The following is an 18,078-nucleotide window of genomic DNA, read 5'->3' on the forward strand; positions in this document are numbered from 1 at the left end:
TTCTCTCGAAAGAAGTGAGTGGGAGGAAAGTAGAACTTGACGGGGTAACTGTACCTGCTCCCTTATTGGAAAGTAGTGCATCACAGAAAACTGTTTCTGTGACACCTACACCAATTAGTGAGGAAGCTAATGATAATGATCATGAAACTTCAGAACAAGATACTACTAAACCTCGTAGATCAACCAGAGTGAGATCCGCACCAGAGTGGTACGGTAATCCTGTTCTGGAAGTCATGCTACTAGATCATGATGAACCTACAAACTATGAAGAAGCGATGGTGAGCCCAGATTCCGCAAAATGGCTTGAAGCCATGAAATCTGAGATGGGATCCATGTATGAGAACAAAGTATGGACTTTGGTTGACTTGCCCAATGATCGGCAAGCAATTGAGAATAAATGGATCTTCAAGAAGAAGACTGACGCCGACGGTAATATTACTGTCTACAAAGCTCGACTTGTCGCAAAAGGGTTTCGGCAAGTTCAAGGGATTGACTACGATGAGACCTTCTCACCCGTAGCGATGCTTAAGTCTGTCCGAATCATGTTAGCAATTGCCGCATTTTATGATTATGAAATTTGGCAGATGGATGTCAAAACTGCATTCCTGAATGGATTTCTGGAAGAAGAGTTGTATATGATGCAACCGGAAGGTTTTGTCGATCCAAAGGGAGCTAACAAAGTGTGCAAGCTCCAGCGATCCATTTATGGACTGGTGCAAGCCTCTCGGAGTTGGAATAAACGCTTTGATAGTGTGATCAAAGCATTTGGTTTTATACAGACTTTTGGAGAAGCCTGTATTTACAAGAAAGTGAGTGGGAGCTCTATAGCATTTCTGATATTATATGTGGATGACATATTACTGATTGGAAATGATATAGAATTTCTGGATAGCATAAAGGGATACTTGAATAAGAGTTTTTCAATGAAAGACCTCGGTGAAGCTGCTTACATATTAGGCATAAAGATCTATAGAGATAGATCAAGACGTTTAATTGGACTTTCACAAAGCACATACCTTGACAAGATTTTGAAGAAGTTCAAAATGGATAAAGCAAAGAAAGGGTTCTTGCCTGTGTTACAAGGTGTGAAGTTGAGTCAGACTCAATGCCCGACCACTGCAGAAGATAGAGATAAAATGAAAGATGTTCCCTATGCTTCAGCCATAGGCTCTATCATGTATGCAATGCTATGTACCAGACCTGATGTGTGCCTTGCTATAAGTCTAGCAGGGAGGTACCAAAGTAATCCAGGAGTGGATCACTGGACAGCGGTCAAGAACATCCTGAAGTACCTGAAAAGGACTAAGGATATGTTTCTCGTATATGGAGGTGACAAAGAGCTAATCGTAAACGGTTACGTTGATGCAAGCTTTGACACTGATCCGGACGATTCTAAATCGCAAACCGGATACGTGTTTACATTAAACGGTGGAGCTGTCAGTTGGTGCAGTTCTAAACAGAGCGTCGTGGCAGGATCTACGTGTGAAGCGGAATACAAAGCTGCTTCGGAAGCAGCGAATGAAGGAGTCTGGATGAAGGAGTTCATATCTGATCTAGGTGTCATACCTAGTGCATCGGGTCCAATGAAAATCTTTTGTGACAATACTGGTGCAATTGCCTTGGCGAAGGAATCCAGATTTCACAAGAGAACCAAGCACATCAAGAGACGCTTCAATTCCGTCCGGGATCTAGTCCAGGTGGGAGACATAGAGATTTGCAAGATACATACGGATCTGAATGTTGCAGACCCGTTGACTAAGCATCTTCCACGAGCAAAACATGATCAGCACCAAGGCTCCATGGGTGTTAGAATCATTACAGTGTAATCTAGATTATTGACTCTAGTGCAAGTGGGAGACTGAAGGAAATATGCCCTAGAGGCAATAATAAAGTTATTATTTATTTCCTTATATCATGATAAAAGTTTATTTATTCATGCTAGAATTGTATTAACCGAAAACATAATACATGTGTGAATACATAGACAAACATAGTGTCACTAGTATGCCTCTACTTGACTAGCTCGTTAATCAAAGATGGTTATGTTTCCTAACCATGGACAAAGAGTTGTTATTTGATTAACGGGATCACATCATTAGTTGAATGATCTGATTGACATGACCCATTCCATTAGCTTAGCACCCGATCGTTTAGTATGTTGCTATTGCTTTCTTCATGACTTATACATGTTCCTATGACTATGAGATTATGCAACTCCCGTTTGCCAGAGGAACACTTTGTGTGCTACCAAACGTCACAACGTAACTGGGTGATTATAAAGGAGCTCTACAGGTGTCTCCAAAGGTACATGTTGGGTTGGCGTATTTCGAGATTAAGATTTGTCACTCCGATTGTCGGAGAGGTATCTCTGGGCCCTCTCGGTAATGCACATCACTTAAGCCTTGCAAGCATTGCAACTAATGAGTTAGTTGCGGGATGATGTATTACAGAACGAGTAAAGAGACTTGCCGGTAACGAGATTGAACTAGGTATGGGATACCGACGATCGAATCTCGGGCAAGTAACATACCGATGACAAAGGGAACAACGTATGTTGTTATGCGGTCTGACCGATAAAAGATCTTCGTAGAATATGTAGGAGCCAATATGAGCATCCAGGTTCCGCTATTGGTTATTGGCCGGAGACGTGTCTCGGTCATGTCTACATTGTTCTTGAACCCGTAGGGTCCGCACGCTTAAGGTTACGATGACAGTTATATTATGAGTTTATGCATTTTGATGTACCGAAGGTTGTTCGAAGTCCCGGATGTGATCACGAACATGACGAGGAGTCTCGAAATGGTCGAGACATAAAGATTGATATATTGGAAGCCTATGTTTGGATATCGGAAGTGTTCCGAGTGAAATCGGGATTTTACCGGAGTACCGGGAGGTTACCGGAACCCCCCGGGAGGTATATGGGCCTTAGTGGGCCTTAGTGGAAGAGAGGATAGGTGGCCAGAGATGGGTCGCGCGCCCCTCCCCCCTTTGGTCCGAATTGGACAAGGAGAGGGGGCCGGCCCCCTTCCTCCTCTCTCTCCTTTCCCCCCCTCCACGAATCCTATTCCAACTAGGAAAGGGGGGGAGTAGGACTCCTCCTGGCGCGCCTCTCCTGGCCGGCCAGCCCCCCTCCCTTGAACCTTTATATACGGAGGCAGGGGCACCCCCTAGAGACACAAGTTGATCCACGTGATCATATTCTTAGCCGTGTGCGGTGCCCCCTTCCACCATAGTCCTCGATAATATTGTAGCGGTGCTTAGGCGAAGCCCTGCAACAGTAGTACATCAAGATCGTCACCACGCCGTCGTGCTGACGGAACTCTTCCCCGACACTTTGCTGGATCGGAGTCCGGGGATCATCATCGAGCTGAACGTGTGCTAGAACTCGGAGGTGCCGTAGTTTCGGTGCTTGATCGGTCGGGCCGTGAAGACATACGACTACATCAACTAAGTTAACGCTTCCGTTGTCGATCTACAAGGGTACGTAGATCACACTCTCCCCCTCTCGTTGCTATGCATCACCATGATCTTGCGTGTGCGTAGGAAAATTTTGAAATTACTACGAAACCCAACACTTTCTCACCCAGCTGACTGATGAATCGGCTGATGGACGCCAAGCAGCCGGTGAACTTCTGCACATCCAGCAGTCGGCTGGGTACCTCCATTCTCTCAATGGCCTTGATTTTTACTAGGTTGCATTCTATGCCGCGTTTAGAGACCAGGAAGCCTAGGAGCTGGCCGGCTGGTACTCCGAAGACACACTTCTCGGGGTTGAGCTTGATCTGGAATCGGCGCAGGTTCTCAAAGGTCTCCTTGAGGTCTTCCAGCAGTGTTCCACGCTTTTCCGTCTTCACCACCACGTCGTCTACGTAGACGTGGGCGTTCCTACCGAGCTTCTTGAGGAGGCACTTCTGCATGCAACGCTGAAAGGTGGCGCCGGCATTCCTTAAGCCGAACGTCATGGTGAGGTAGCAGAAGGCTCCAAACGGCGTGATGAAGGCGGTCTTCAGTCTGTCAGCCGGGTTCAGCTTGATCTGGTGATATCCTGAGTATGCATCCAAAAAACTCAACAGCTCGCATCCGGCTGTGGAGTCTATCACCTGATCGATTCTTGGTAGAGCAAATGGGTCCTTGGGGCAGGCCTTGTTGAGGCTTGTGTAGTCAATACACATTCGCCACTGCTTGTTCTTCTTCAGTACCAGGACCGGATTTGCTAGCCATTCTGGAAAGAACACTTCCATAATGAAGCCGGCTGCTAAGAGTCGGGCTATCTCTTCCCCGACAACTCTTCTCTTCTCTTCTGATAGGCGGCGCAGGGGCTGCCTGACCGGCTTTGCATCAGACCGGACATGTAACTTGTGCTCGGCAAATTCCATCGGTACACCTGGCATGTCTTTGGGGGACCATGCGAAGATGTCCCGATTCTCACGGAGGAAATCGACGAGCTCGCCTTCCTATTTGCCGTCGAGGTTTGCACCTACGACGGCGTACCTCTCTGGGTGGTCCGGATCCAAGGGTATCTTCTTTGTCTCTTTGGCCGGCTTGAACGAACCCTTAGCCTCCGACTCTTTTGGGTTGGGCGATACCTCAGGCTGTTTGCCGGCCATCGCCACAACTCGCTCGAGGAGCCGCTTCTCGGCCACGATTACCAGGGACTCGGCCAGCCGACTGCTCTCAGTCGCGCAAGCAGACGACTTCCGGTAGTCGCCAACCACAGTCAGAATTACCCTGGAACTGGGCATCTTCATCTTGAGGTAGGCGTAGTGGGGGACCGCCATCAACTTGGCCAAGGCGGGTCGGCCAAGCAGCGCATGGTATGGGCTCTCAAGGTCCACCACCTCAAACCAAACAGACTCTCTACGGAAGTGATCTTTGTCCCCAAAGAGGACGTCCATCAGGATCTTGCCGATCGGCGAGCAGGAAAGCCCAGGAACTATGCCATGGAACACAGTTCGGCTGTTCTGAAGCTGTCTTTGCTTGATTCCTAACTTCTCCATGGTGTCCTTGTACAGGATATTGATGTTGCTGCCCCCGTCTATCAGAACTCGCGAGAAACACGCGGCTCGTCTGTCTGTAGCAAAGGTGGCGTCCAGGACCAAGGCATAGGAGCCCGGACTCGGCATCACTTCTAGGTGGTCAGCCCTGCTCCAGCTGATGGGCTTCTCAGACCAGTGCATGAAACCTGGCGTCTCCGACGCTACTGCGTTCACCTCTTGTCGCTGCAGCCGCCTGCTGCGTCGATCATCAGCCACACTGGTAAACACCACGTAGGCTCCGTGCTCTTCAAGGTATTCGTCTTGTACTGCGCCGACTGGCCTGACAGCCGGCTACTGGGGCAGCGGCGGAGGCGGCTGCCCAGCAGGCGGGGGAGGCAGGAGGCCGTCTCCCTTAGCGATCCTGGTGAGCCAGTGGCACTTCCGGGTGGTGTGATTCGACGGCTTTGTGCCACTGTGGAACTTGCAAGGTCCATCCAAGGTCTGCTCATAGGAGAAGGCCGGCAACCAGTTTGGCTTGCCGCCTTTCTGTCGCTTGGGCGGGGGCTGCTCATCTGGCTGTTGGGCTTCAACGGTCGCGACCTGCCGGCTGCTGGAAGCCGGCTCCGGGGCCTTGCGCTTGTGGTCGCCCTGCTGTTGTCGCCGGCCGGCGTCTGCCGCTGGAGTTCTTGGAGCTTGAGGGACCACTTTGCCAGTTGTGCTAATTTGAATCTCCGCCTTCATGGAGGAGTCGGCCGTGGCGTACTTGTCCGCTATGATCAGCAGCTCGTCGAGGGTTTCTGACTCGTCGCAAAGGAGTTTGTGCTTGAGGAAGGTGCCTTCTCTGCACCCAGCTGTGAAGTACTCGATGGCCTGCACCTCGTGCACGCCCTCGCAGGAGTTCCGAAGCTCGGCCCAATGCGTGAGGTAGTCACGAGTCGACTCGTCGGGGCCTTGCACGCACAAGGAGAGCTGACGAGGTTTGGGAGTGCGCTTGTACGTGCTGGTGAAGTTGCGGACGAATGCTTCGGTGAAGTCGACCCAGCTGTTGATGCTGCGGGGCTTTAGGCTATTCAGCCATGTCCGGGCCGTGCCCTGGAGCATGAGCGGAACATACTTTACGGCGACACGCTTGTTGCCGTTTGCTATGCTGACAGACGTGGAGTAGTCGACTAGTCAGTCTTCCGGCTTCACGGAGCCGGTATACTTGGGCGTGTCTCTTGGGAGCGTGAACCCTCTGGGAAAGGGCTCGTCCCGAATGCGGGGCCCGAAACAAGGCGGACCCAGCTCGATCGATCCGGTGGCGGGCGTCATTCTCTCCAACTCCTTCTCGGCGGCCAAGGCGATCATCGAGAGTCGGATGGTCAACAGGCGGTGGGGAGACTCGCCTCTCCTTGCGGGGAGGGGGAGGCGGACAGTCATCCCGTCGTTCCACTGCTCTTGGGCGGCCGTCTCGGTCACGCTCTATGGTGATGCGAGTCCGACTGTGGCTGACAGCCGGCTCCTTGTCTCTTCTTCCTCGGGCGCCGCCAGTCGGCGTCCGAGACGTCGCGCCTTGATCTCGGTGAAGGTCGTCGTTGGGCCGTTGAGGCGCTTCCGTGCGGCAGCCGGCCTCGTTCTACGCGGCGGCCGCGTCGAGGAGCCGCTGGACTCGCTCCATCATGAGGCGGCATTCTTCGCCCTCGAAATTGTCCAGCTCATTCGCCGCTGCCTGGGCGGCTCGGATGTACACAAGGCGGCCTGCCCCAAACAGGTTGGCGATGGCTACGCCGCGCTGCTGGACCGCGCCAAGGCGGCTGGGCCCCGCCGGGGCCGGCGAGCCGCCGACGGGGCGATCCATCTCCCGCTGGTAGGCTTCTGACAAGCGCCTCATGCTGGCCAGCTTCTTCGCGCCTTCAACGAGCTGAAGGCGGCGCGCCTCCAACGTCTCTGCGTCAGCGTCTTCCGGAATGGGCGCAGTTAGGTCTTGCAGCGCCATGCCGAGTGAGTCGTGCGCTCCTCCGCCGGGAAGCTCGTCATGACTGATGACTAGCACCTCGGTGACAGTGCTTCCGTTGCTCTCCGCGCGAGGGAGAGGTTTGTCGTAGACCACCACATTGGTGGGGAACGCGTCGAGCGACGCGGTGTCGGAGTCGACCAGCATCGGGTCGGTGGAGCCTACGGACTCCAAGTCTACGGCAGGCTCGCCGGAAACGTGGAGTTGGTCGAGGAGGCCCGCGAGGAGGTTCTCGGGGCCGCCCGTGCCTGCGTCGGATGCAGGTTCATCAGAGAGGGGGACCTTGCTGACAAGTTCGGCCAAGGAGCTGGCCGCGCAGGCGATCTCAACGCCGCTTAGCGCGTCGGTGCAAACTCCGTCTGGCGTGCCTGGCTGGCTGCGCTCGCCAGGGAGGAAAAGGGTTCCCGTCCAAAACAGATCTCCGGACGGCGGTGCACCACGCCCCACGGTGGGCGCCAAATGTCGGGAGTTTGGTGCGACATATGCCAAAGGATGGCTTATCATGGTGGGGCGAGTAGAACGTCGCCGGTGCCTGGAAACGTGATGAGGCGAAGACATGCACGCCGGCGAATCTTACCCAGCTTCGGGGCTCTCCGAGGAGATAATACCCCTACTGCTGCTCTGCGGGGTCTCCGCATGATCACTATGGCCAGGTGTTTACACGGTTGCTCCTTGAGCTATTTCTTGGAGGTAGGAGAGGGCAAGGCTAGCTCTCTCCCTTCTATATGATCTGGTCTAGAGCTAATGGGTTCCAACCCTTTGCATGGGTGCCCTGGGGGGTTTATATAGGCCTACCCCCAGGGGTACAATAGTAATTCGGCTGGTCGCGGGCCCAGCCGTCAGTGCCTCTGGCCTCCGTCTTCTCTGCCGACCGCTGGGGCCCGCCGGCTGGTCTGGTACGGAGCCGACAGGCCGCGTCCGTCGTGGGTGGGTCTTGCCAGTTGCTGATTACTGTAGCCGTGCTTCTGATGGCGCGGGCTTGATCATGAGGTCGTGGCAACAGCCCCGCCGCCTGACGGGCGATCACTGTTGCCACTCCCCATCACATCTTGATTAATGGCGCGTGGGCCTCGGGGGAGGGCTCGGCCGACCTCCCCGGGCCGACTCCCGACGGGTCCGACTGGTGGTTCTCCTGCCGTCCCCGAGGTCTCACTGACTGGTGGGACCTGCTACCTCTAGGCCGTACAGACAAGCCGTCGTGGGTGCAGGATTCGGCCCTGTGGTGCTGATGTCAGAGCCGGCATGGCAATAGTGCCACGCCGCACGGAGATCTTCCGGGGTAGGGCTGGGCGTTCGGTTCCCCCGAACCGAACGGTTCGGTGCTTCGGGTTTTAATGAATTTCGGTTTTGAGATTTGGCAGACCGATCGGTTTCCTATAAAAATACTAACCGAGAGTTCGGTGTACCGATGCTTCGGTTCGGGTCTCGGTTGAGACCGAACAACTGACGAAAACAAAACTGAGCAGGCAACGAAGATAGAGGAAATATGACAGCGACGAAGATCAGTTGTGGCAAAAATCAAATCAAAAATCAAATCCTCAGATCCGTGCGCAAAAACAGAACCAAAAATCGAAGATCTGCAGCACGGATCTGCGCTCGGTAGGTCGAAGAGAGATGGTCGCCGCCTCGCCTCCATGAGCACCTGCACTGACGCCGTCATACCGGGGATGGATATAAGCAGAGGGACATGGATGAGAGGTGGAAGTGGAGCCGCCGCCGCCGCTGGACGCAGGGATGGATAGAAGTCAAAGGCAGTGGCAACTAGGTTGCGGTGGTCGAGGCACAGGCACTCGCGGGCGGCGGCTAGGGCGCGGTCGAGCGTTTAGGGCTCGAGATGCTGCTGATGTGAATGTACGACTCGCTCTATCCAGGTTCAGTAGTTGGGCTGTGGGCCGTGGGCTACGTAGATATCTCGTGAGTTGAAAATTGCTTCGATACTTCAGTGTGTTCGGTTACTTGATACATGCACCCGAATCAACCGAAGAAAGTTCGGTTCTCCAGATTGGCTGACCGAAGTTACGAGCGAACGAATCGGTTTCGGTGCGTTCGGGTTCGGTCCCGGTTATTTCGGGTCGGTATTTCGGTCATCGGTTTATATGCCCACCCCTATTCCGGGGTACGGCGTGTTGTGGCCATGCCTGCCCTTGGTAAGGGGCGGAGGTGGGCTTCGCTGTAGCCACGTCCATGCCCCATCCCCTTTGATGAAGTTATGGGGTTTATTGGAGTCGCAGGCCGACTCCCCGAAGCCGGCTTCTCTGGAAGTCGGCTCTCCTTGAAGTCGTTCCTGGGACTCGGCCGTGAGTGATCAGTCGGCCATCTTGCCGTTGACTTCTTGAAGGCGGTTCCTTATCCTGGGATCTTGAGGGGCGCAGCCTCCCCCGATATCTTGAAAGGTTCTGGGGCTCGGATTGGCCTACCCGTGGCCCAGTACTCCGACACTGCAACTGCAACTTAGGGCCATTTATTTTGGGGATTATGGGTGGCTGTCAAAATAAGCTACCCCCTACCCGTTTTATTCTAGCAGACCAACGTAAACTTTCATTCTAAAGCCTACTCCTATGCGTCTAGGGCCCTGTTTGGAATCTCTCTGCTCCACTCCCCGGAGCTGCGGAGCTCGGTTTGAGCAGCTCCATAAAAAACTGCAGTAGTCTGCTCCGCCCCGGGAGGTGAGTCACGGGAGCGGATAGAAACCGAACAGGCTCTTGATACACTAATTTCAGACGTTTAATTCCAGATGGAGGTTGTACTAGCTAATCCTTCATTATTATTTTTAGAATAAAATTTTAGGTTGGGCTGTCAAAATAAGCTAAAGCTGGGTAGGGCGAGAGCCACTCATAAGCGTCCCTGCACCACGCCACCAACAAAAATTGGCATTGGCTTTTATCCTAGTCGAATATCAGCTTGAAGTTCTATAGAAATCTAAATAAACAGGTCTGCGTATCTGGGTTGTTTGATAAAAAGAAGCATATAGTATTCTGATGCTTATAGAACGATGATGCGAAGATTTTGCAGTATCAAAACTTAATAGTCTGATAACCTGGGCCAAAGATTCAGCAGTAAACGATACACAAGTATACAGTAATGATGCAGGGAAAATAAATATACATTACATCCCAGTATACAGCAACGGTACCACAGCAGCGAACAACATCGTACATTGGGTTGTTTGATGATAAAGGAGCTCCGAGTATTTTGGTGCTTATAAAAGGGCCTGTCAGCACTGGCTAAGTTTGTCCTCTGTTGCGTTGCGTGAAGAATGACGATGCCAAGATTGAAGTCTGGTGTCAAAAATTCTGGAGCCAAGAAGGTTTTAGATATCTCAGTTGGCTTCCGTGACCTCAACAACATTTTATTTCATTGCTTCTCCTCGACTTGGACACTGCTGCCTGCTAATTGGAATTGATGAATATAAATGACCATAGACCAATATAACACATAGTAGAAATTTTGTGTCGACACGACTGATCATGCAGGATTTTGTTAATGAATAAACCAGAGCAAAGTTGCGCCAGACCAATTCATGCAAGATGTGTACAAATACTTGCAAATATTACCCTACGTCCCTAAGAAAGTACACACAATAGTTAGGACAGAATCTTAATTCTCAAACATGGGTTCATAAACAATCAGAGTTATGCACATGAGGCCTTATTCGGTTTGGTGAGGATCGAGGGGTATTAAATCCATGATAAGTCAAAATCCTCCTCATTCCCCTCCAATCCTCTTCGGAAACTAACTAACGTTCCTATTTCTCTCTATACCGACTATGCTAAACAATAACATCAAGAGAAATCTTTACAGACTTACAGTATACTGTTAGTGTTAGATATGAGCACAGTTCAGAGAAGCCTAGGTTTTCTTGAAATATTTCTCTTTCATTTCACTTATGCCTTTCTGCAAAAGAACACGACAATTCACTGAAATTACCATGCAAAAATCCGCTCTATGGCAAGATGTGTATCTATTCATAGCTTGTCAATTTAAACTGGTTACTTAAACCTATGGAAATGTCACTGAAACTGACAAATGCTAAATGCAAGACGTGTGTTAATAATACAAAGAATCAGTGCCATAATGTGCAAGGAAAGAACAGAACCGAATTGTAAGTAAGCTACTATGATTTTTTCAAGCAATTACCGATTCGAACTCGCGACTTTCTCTCGCCAGTGGAGGGCTTCTTCTTCATGTAGCAGCCATTCCAATCACCCCCGTCCTGCGAGTAGTAATCCATCGGGTATTCCCCTCCAAAATCATCTCCACCACAATCACCACTACTACAATCACCATTTCCACAAGTTCCTGATCCTGAACAGCACCCACTGCCACCTCCACCACCGCCATTTTGCCTACTCCCCTTCTCCCACCACCCAGGAACATACCCCAGTGCAACATCAAACTCAAATGTTGTCAGCACCGGCCTCTTGAACCCCTCCCCCCAATCGATCGACAACCGAGGGCACGCAATCTGCACCCATGCATCCACAGAATCCCCGAATAGCTCCATCCTCGTCGGGGAGAGCTCCGACATGAGCACCACCGTGTGTTCCAAACCTTTCTCCTCCAGATGCTCCACCACCCGGTCAAGAACCTTCAAGCTCCCCTGGCGGCCCAGCGTGCCGAGCACAACCCCCCAGCTCTTGGCCTTCCTCGCCGCCAGCACCGCCTCCTTCCTCGCCTGCTTCATCCCAACATGGTCATACTCCTCCAGCACAAGCACACCAAGAAAGGGATCGAACCGGTAGGCCTTCACCGCAGGGTTGGCAATCATGAAGGCCTCGAGGTGGAACCTGCCATCGGCGACGAACACCACCACGCCCACCCCCTCCGCCTTCTTCAGCGTAGGCGCCGTGCACCCGAGGATCTCGCCGGCAGAGAGCGGCTTGGCCTGCGGCACAACGATGTCGCGGTAGCCGTCCCGCGTGAGCATCTCGCGCGCCGCGTGCACCGCGGCGATGAACTGCACGGTGCCGGCGAGAGCGAGGCGGGGCGCGGCGTCAGGGTCCGGGAAGGCGCCCCGGACGGCGGCGGCGAGGCGGAGCGCGTCGACGCGGATCTCGACGAAGACGTAGAGCACGGGGAGGAGTGAGGATGTGACGGGGACGAGGCAGGAGTGGCCGTAGTGGACGAGGAGGTCGGCGGCGAGGGCCTTGGCGGGGCGGTCGCCGAGGCAGCAGGCGCCGTAGGTGGGGTCGGCGAGGATGAGGACGTCGTTGGAGGGGTCCTCGGCGAGGAAGGGGCCGAGGAGGTGGGAGAGGGGCAGCGAGAAGAGGAGCAGGCCCTCCGGGAGCTGCAGCGCGGCGCGGCGCGCGCCCGAGGAGCGGATGCGGTGCGCCGTCTTGTGGAGCTCGAAGTTGTAGGCGGCCGGGAGGAGCGAGGTGGCGGCGGCGGCGAGGGTGGGGTCGTTGAGGATGGAGACCGGAATCGGGGTGTGGATGAAGCGCTTGGGGGCCGGCTTCTTCTTGGCGCTGCTCTGGAGCGCGTCCACCGCGGTGACGGCGAGCGAGGTGGAGGGGTCGCCGGCGTCCATGGCGGCGGCGGCGGGTGGGGAGAGACGGGAAGAGGGGTTTGCTTAGCAGTACGAGACGACACGGAACCTCCTCCCCAAGAGGAGCAGCAGCAAGAGAAGGCCCATCCACACTGCGAAAAATGCATAGCCCTGCTGTATAATGGGCCAAAATGATTTTCTTTTGGCCCAGTTTAACTCGTCGTCTTCTTCCTTTCTTCCCATTGTCATTCTTCGGGGAAATTCTAATTTTGTTTTTCAAGAAACTTTAAACACATTCATAATCAATCATGAACGCCAACTATAATAATTTTACAATAAGGTCCATGGACCACGTAGCAATGAATAAAAGTGCTGAAGCGAGTCGAAGATGTGCCACCATCATCGCTCTTCCCTCACTGGAGCTTAGCAAACTTTGTTGTAGTAGACAGTTCAAAGTCATTGTGCTAAGGCCTCAAGGACCAGCGAACTAGCACCGTTGAAGTGACCCGCAGATTGAAAAGATCAAATATATAAACACATAAAACGAAGACTGCATCCAAAAGAGATCCACCGAAGATCAACACCGACCGAATCCTGGAAAATCGGACGAAGACACATCTTCACACACCCTCCAATAACATTGGACACACCACCAGAACAGGGATTAAACGTGGGAGACATCATTCCTACTAAAGGGTATCGCCGCCGTCACACAACCTCCACCAAGACGTTGAACTTAACAAGAATTCATCGGCAAAATCCTATCCGATGCTAATAGCTTCGAATAGTCACTTCTGGTCATCAACAACTATCAGCTTTTGCCAATCCTAGCGGTTGCCGCCATAGCTTCTCTACACATTGCGGCCTCAACCCCCCTTCTCTTCCTTGTCTGGTGCCCTCATTGGCGGCAAGAGGAGTGGTGCTCACATGTCTCATTTTCTTGTCCTTAGGTTTTTGTTCCCACTAGCAACATCGACGAGTTGTTGGTGGCATAACATGTTGGAATAAGGTTTCTTCGATCTCTCCCTAACTCGACGGCATCTGATCCGGCATCGACGGAGGCCCTGTGAGAGTTTGTGTCCTCGGATCTGTTGGTTCCCATCAGATATTAGCAGTTGTATGTGCTTTTCAAGGAGAGTTATGGCTGGCTATTGGTGCAGCGGTTTTGACATCTTCCTCCATGTTGTTCTATGACATGGTCCGGATTCTTCATTCTTCAACCCTGTGAACTACGTGGGGTGATGCTCCAACCAACATTGCTTCAGTGATTTATAAATCTCGCCTCAAGGGTCGAGTGGCTATTGCGGTCTTCAAAGCCTGGTACAGTGATAGCATTTGTAGGTAAACATGTCCTTTACTATTAGTTTATTGTAATTTTTAGTCTGCATCGGACACCGTACAATCGAGGAAGAAGAAGGTTATTATGATTTTCGATGTAATTTATTTTTTACTGCTCGTTCTACATTGAGTTGTCTTTACATTGTACTAGTTTTTGTTTTCCTTGATATTAATCTGATTTAAGATGCCTTTGGATGCCTTTACTAAGAAAGAAAAAAGTCATTGAACACAGATGATCTGTACATTCTGGTCTCGCCAATTTCAACTGTTTTTTTGTGGTCTTTGTTTTTCACTCGCTTATTTTTTGGTTTTTCTCAGTCTATTCTCTATTGATTCTTGTCAGCTTTTTTTGGTTTATTGATTGAATTTTTATGTTTTCTCTTTTTTAAAATTTATTTAATTTATTTTTATTTTTGCCTGTTTTTACTAATGAGCCAAAATTTTATATATAAACATTTTCAAATACATTGTAAACATTTTGTGTAAAATGGCAATAGTTTTTAATACATGTTGAATATTTTAAAAACATGATGAACAATTTTTAGATACACGAAGAATCCTTTTCAATACATGATGAACTTTTTTATACACATTGATATTTTTGCACATACCGTCAACATTTTATATATGCATGATGATTTTTGAAAGAAAGTTCATAATTTTATAAAATTTCCACACACTTTAAAACCATATAACTAGATTTTTTTGTTGACATTTTTATAAAAAGTGTTTTTGTTTAAAACAATAAATACCGTACAGCGCGAGCCCAAACTGGATGTGCCTGGTGCGCCATCCCCCCTCTCATTGGTTAAAAATGGAGAACTATGCACGGGGTGGTGCCGTGGGAGATCACCGAACAGATGATCCGCAATACTTATGTAACACTCTGGCAACATTAAATCTCAAGGGAAAATAAACGAGTCTCAATTGTTTGCCGCCAACACAGAAATACGGCTCTCCAAAGTCCAAACCTCTCTTATAATCCATACAGAACCATACAAATCTCACTTATAATTGCTTGTCAAGAAGTTGCTCGGCAAACGGGAAGGAAGATGCTTGTCAAGAAGTTGCTCCAACGACTGAATAAGCAGACCATCGTTTTGTCCTTAATTAAAATTTAATCTCTGAATCTTAATTAATTTGGAAGCATTTGGCACCTCCGCAGAATTCAAACCCTGCAAGCCAACAAAAATCAGGTTCCGAAAGCAATTCAGAAACAGCTGCGTCAAGCGAGCCAAAGTTAAGCTTCATTATAGGGGCAGCCGCTCTGCTCTCCCCTGCTTGACTGTAGAATGTGTTGAGTTGCTACTTGTACCAAGTACCAAGTGATTGATATCCTAGGGGGAACACATCATCTCATCCATATGATTTGTTGATTGAATTTGAACCATTGTAGATGTAGATGGCTGGGTGGAAATCTCAGGAATATTTCTCATCGAAAACAGTAGTATCAACTATGAAGGTTTACTTGCACAAGAATGACTGGAAACTATGACAATGTTCACTGACTTCAAGGGATGTTCCATATGATATATGAAAGAGATCATAGATAGTGCAAGCAATCGTGCTAATTCATGTAAAGTTCCCATGGATTGGGAGATACTGCTGCGGAACTTCAGCAAGTCAGATGGCCATGAAGGCAGTGGGCCAAAAAATCCTCAGCTACAACTAGAAAAGGAGAAGAGAAAAAAAATAAAATCATTGCTTCTGTCAATCTCCATCTAGCAAAGGTGAAGGGCGCGGTCTTGTAGCTTGATTAGCGAGCAACAGCACACCGGATCCGTGGCGCAATGGTAGCGCGTCTGACTCCAGATCAGAAGGTTGCGTGTTCGATTCACGTCGGGTTCAATACCCCCGATCCTAATCCGGTCTATTTTTCTTCCTTTTTCCTATCATTTCAACCGTTGGTTAGCTTTTTTTTAGCAGTAACTGTCAACGTCTCCCTGCGGCCCTGTGGGCTAAATTTGCTACATTATCGTCTATCTGACTCGGGACGATGACGACGCCATGTGTTGTAAGCTGAATAATTATCTGTGATGGGAATGAATAAGCAGGGTATTGTTTTGTTCCGAATACAAAGTTCCGTTCCCAATTTGGCACCTCCTCAGAAATTCAAACTCGGAGCCCCGAGCTAAAAAACTGTGTCTGCGTCTTGAACGGGACCGAGAACAAGCAAATCCTATGTCGTTGTGTACTTGTGTTATGTGCCAGTTCGAGCGTAGCACAGCATACGTAGGACTGGAATCGGGATTAGCAGTCGGAATTGAAAATTGCTAGGCAAAGTGGGATTAGGTGCTTTTCTTTTTGAGATGGAACCATATTTATTCCATTAACCAAATAGCTCAGCAAGATCGTTGGCAATCAAGTTGTGCACGAAATCAGGAGCTCCATCCGGCTGGGGAAGGGAGTCCCGAGCCTGCAACGAACATCGCAAGAGCGTCTGCAACTTTATTATAAGCCCGCGGGCAAAAAGAAGTGCGAAAGAAATTGAAATTCAAACGTGCAAAACACTTAATCTCTCTGAAGAGAATTCCATTCACTCCCATATCATGATCAGTGGTGGTCAGAGCTTGCACCAGCGTTGACGCATCAGTTTGCACATGGACCTCTGATAATCCCCACGACTGGGCAGCCTGTAGGCTTTGAAAGCATGCCATCGCTTCCGCATTCAGAGGGTCTTGTACATGCTGCATGAATCCCGCTCCCGCACCTATTGCTTGACCTTGTGCATCTGTGATAGTGAAAGCCCCAGCCACCAGTTCCCTGTTCTTCAGACATACTTCCATCAAATATTAATTTTAAGGGCGTTCTCACCTAGCAGTTTCCACCTAGTTTCTGACACGCTCTGGACCTCCTTCTTATCCCCAAATAGCTTGTAATCTTGCACCCAGACTCGTACTCTCTTCATGACAGACAATGGTGGAGCTATATGTATAGCTGAGGGGGCTGTCGAAAAGTGCCTGCAGCTCCCGAGCTTCATTGCTCTTTGATATTTGAATTTTTTGAAAAACACACTTTCGATGCTCAAAAAAAATCTTAAAACAAATATGTGAATACGTACACATATTCCTAAAGACTGGTAGAAATCTAGAGATGAAATACTTTGTATTTTGGGAAATACAAAAAAGAGAAATTTCCGACCGAAATGGCACCTTTTTTCTCCTATATACTGTCAGAAATTTGTTTTTTTTCTATAGTCCAAGAAAAGAGATTTGTACCGAAACTTGCAACGGGTATTCGGAATGTGTATATGCATCCCGGGAAATAATTTCACATTTTTTTGAAACTTCAAAAATACGAATTTGAAAAAGTCAAATATAGAGAGCACCGGTGCTCGGGTGCTGCAACGCCGCTCTCAGGGGGCTGTGCGCCTGTGCCCCCCCCCCCCCCCCCCCAGCCCAACACAAATCCTTGAAGGAATTACTTTTAGGTGGATATAATTAGGACAAAGTATTTTTATGAGCCCCCCAAACATGTATACTTTGCTTTTTGCCCCCCTGACATTGCAGTCAAGCTCCGCCACTGATTGACAGAACTGGTATTCTCATTGGCTCTCTTGTGTTCTTTTTATTTCTTACATCCCACCACACCCACAACATAGTAATACATTCAAGTTTGTTCTCTTCTAGTTGAGCTAATATTTTACTGACCAAATCCTTTGGCCCTTGATTGTGCAGTAGCCCTACTCTAATCTGCTCCAGTTGTAGTTCTCTCCACAGCGGCTTGACAAACTTACATTTCAAGAAAATGTGTGCCCCATCCTCGTCCTGCCTCGAACATACTGGGCAAAGTCGATGATCAATACTAAGCTTATGCGGGAGACTGTTGTGAGCAAGCCGCCATAGGAAGTGCTTCAGTTTCGGAGGACATTTGCTTGCCCATATATCACGGAGCATGTGGTATGCAGTTTTAACTGAAAACTTTCCATGCGAATCAAAATGCCATGCCTAGAAATCTTCAAAATCTTCATAGAGTGCCGGTAAGGCAAGAATTGCTCTAGCATCCTGGGGCAGAAGATTCCATTTACTAGATTTTCATCCCAACCACCTGTCACTAGACTGATCAGTTCCGAAACCTTCTGGAGCACAACCTGTCCCCTTTGTGTAACCACCTTTCTGCAGTCATCCCGGGGTAGCCAAGGGTCATCCCAAATATCTGTGCTTTCGCCATCACCGATACGACATCTATGTTTCTAAGATTCTTGTGGTCACTAAAATTTTCGGTGTTCTTCTCGACAAAGGGTGGATTTTATTGCCTCCTGAAAGGACATGCGGTGCCCCCATGTG

At 49.8% G+C, this 18,078-nt stretch overlaps 1 protein-coding gene and 1 non-coding gene across 2 annotated transcripts; one reads left to right on the forward strand and one right to left on the reverse strand.

Moving 5' to 3' along the window:
• Positions 1–9,973: 9,973 nt before the first annotated feature.
• LOC125515383 (diphthamide synthesis DPH2 family protein) lies at positions 9,974–12,600 on the reverse strand. Its single transcript, XM_048680846.2, has 2 exons — positions 11,107–12,600; positions 9,974–10,355 (listed from the first exon to the last, which is right to left on the reverse strand). Exons 1-2 carry the CDS (start codon positions 12,494–12,496, stop codon positions 10,324–10,326), a joined length of 1,422 nt encoding a protein of 473 aa, XP_048536803.1. The 5' UTR covers positions 12,497–12,600; the 3' UTR covers positions 9,974–10,323.
• A 2,968-nt stretch (positions 12,601–15,568) lies between these two features.
• On the forward strand, positions 15,569–15,640 carry TRNAW-CCA (transfer RNA tryptophan (anticodon CCA)). Its single transcript has one exon. It is a non-coding gene; the product is annotated as a tRNA-Trp (tRNA).
• Positions 15,641–18,078: the final 2,438 nt, after the last annotated feature.

Source organism: Triticum urartu, chromosome 6A (assembly GCF_056163025.1).
Source record: "Triticum urartu cultivar PI428250 chromosome 6A, HENAU_Tu73, whole genome shotgun sequence".
NCBI lineage: Eukaryota > Viridiplantae > Streptophyta > Magnoliopsida > Poales > Poaceae > Triticum > Triticum urartu.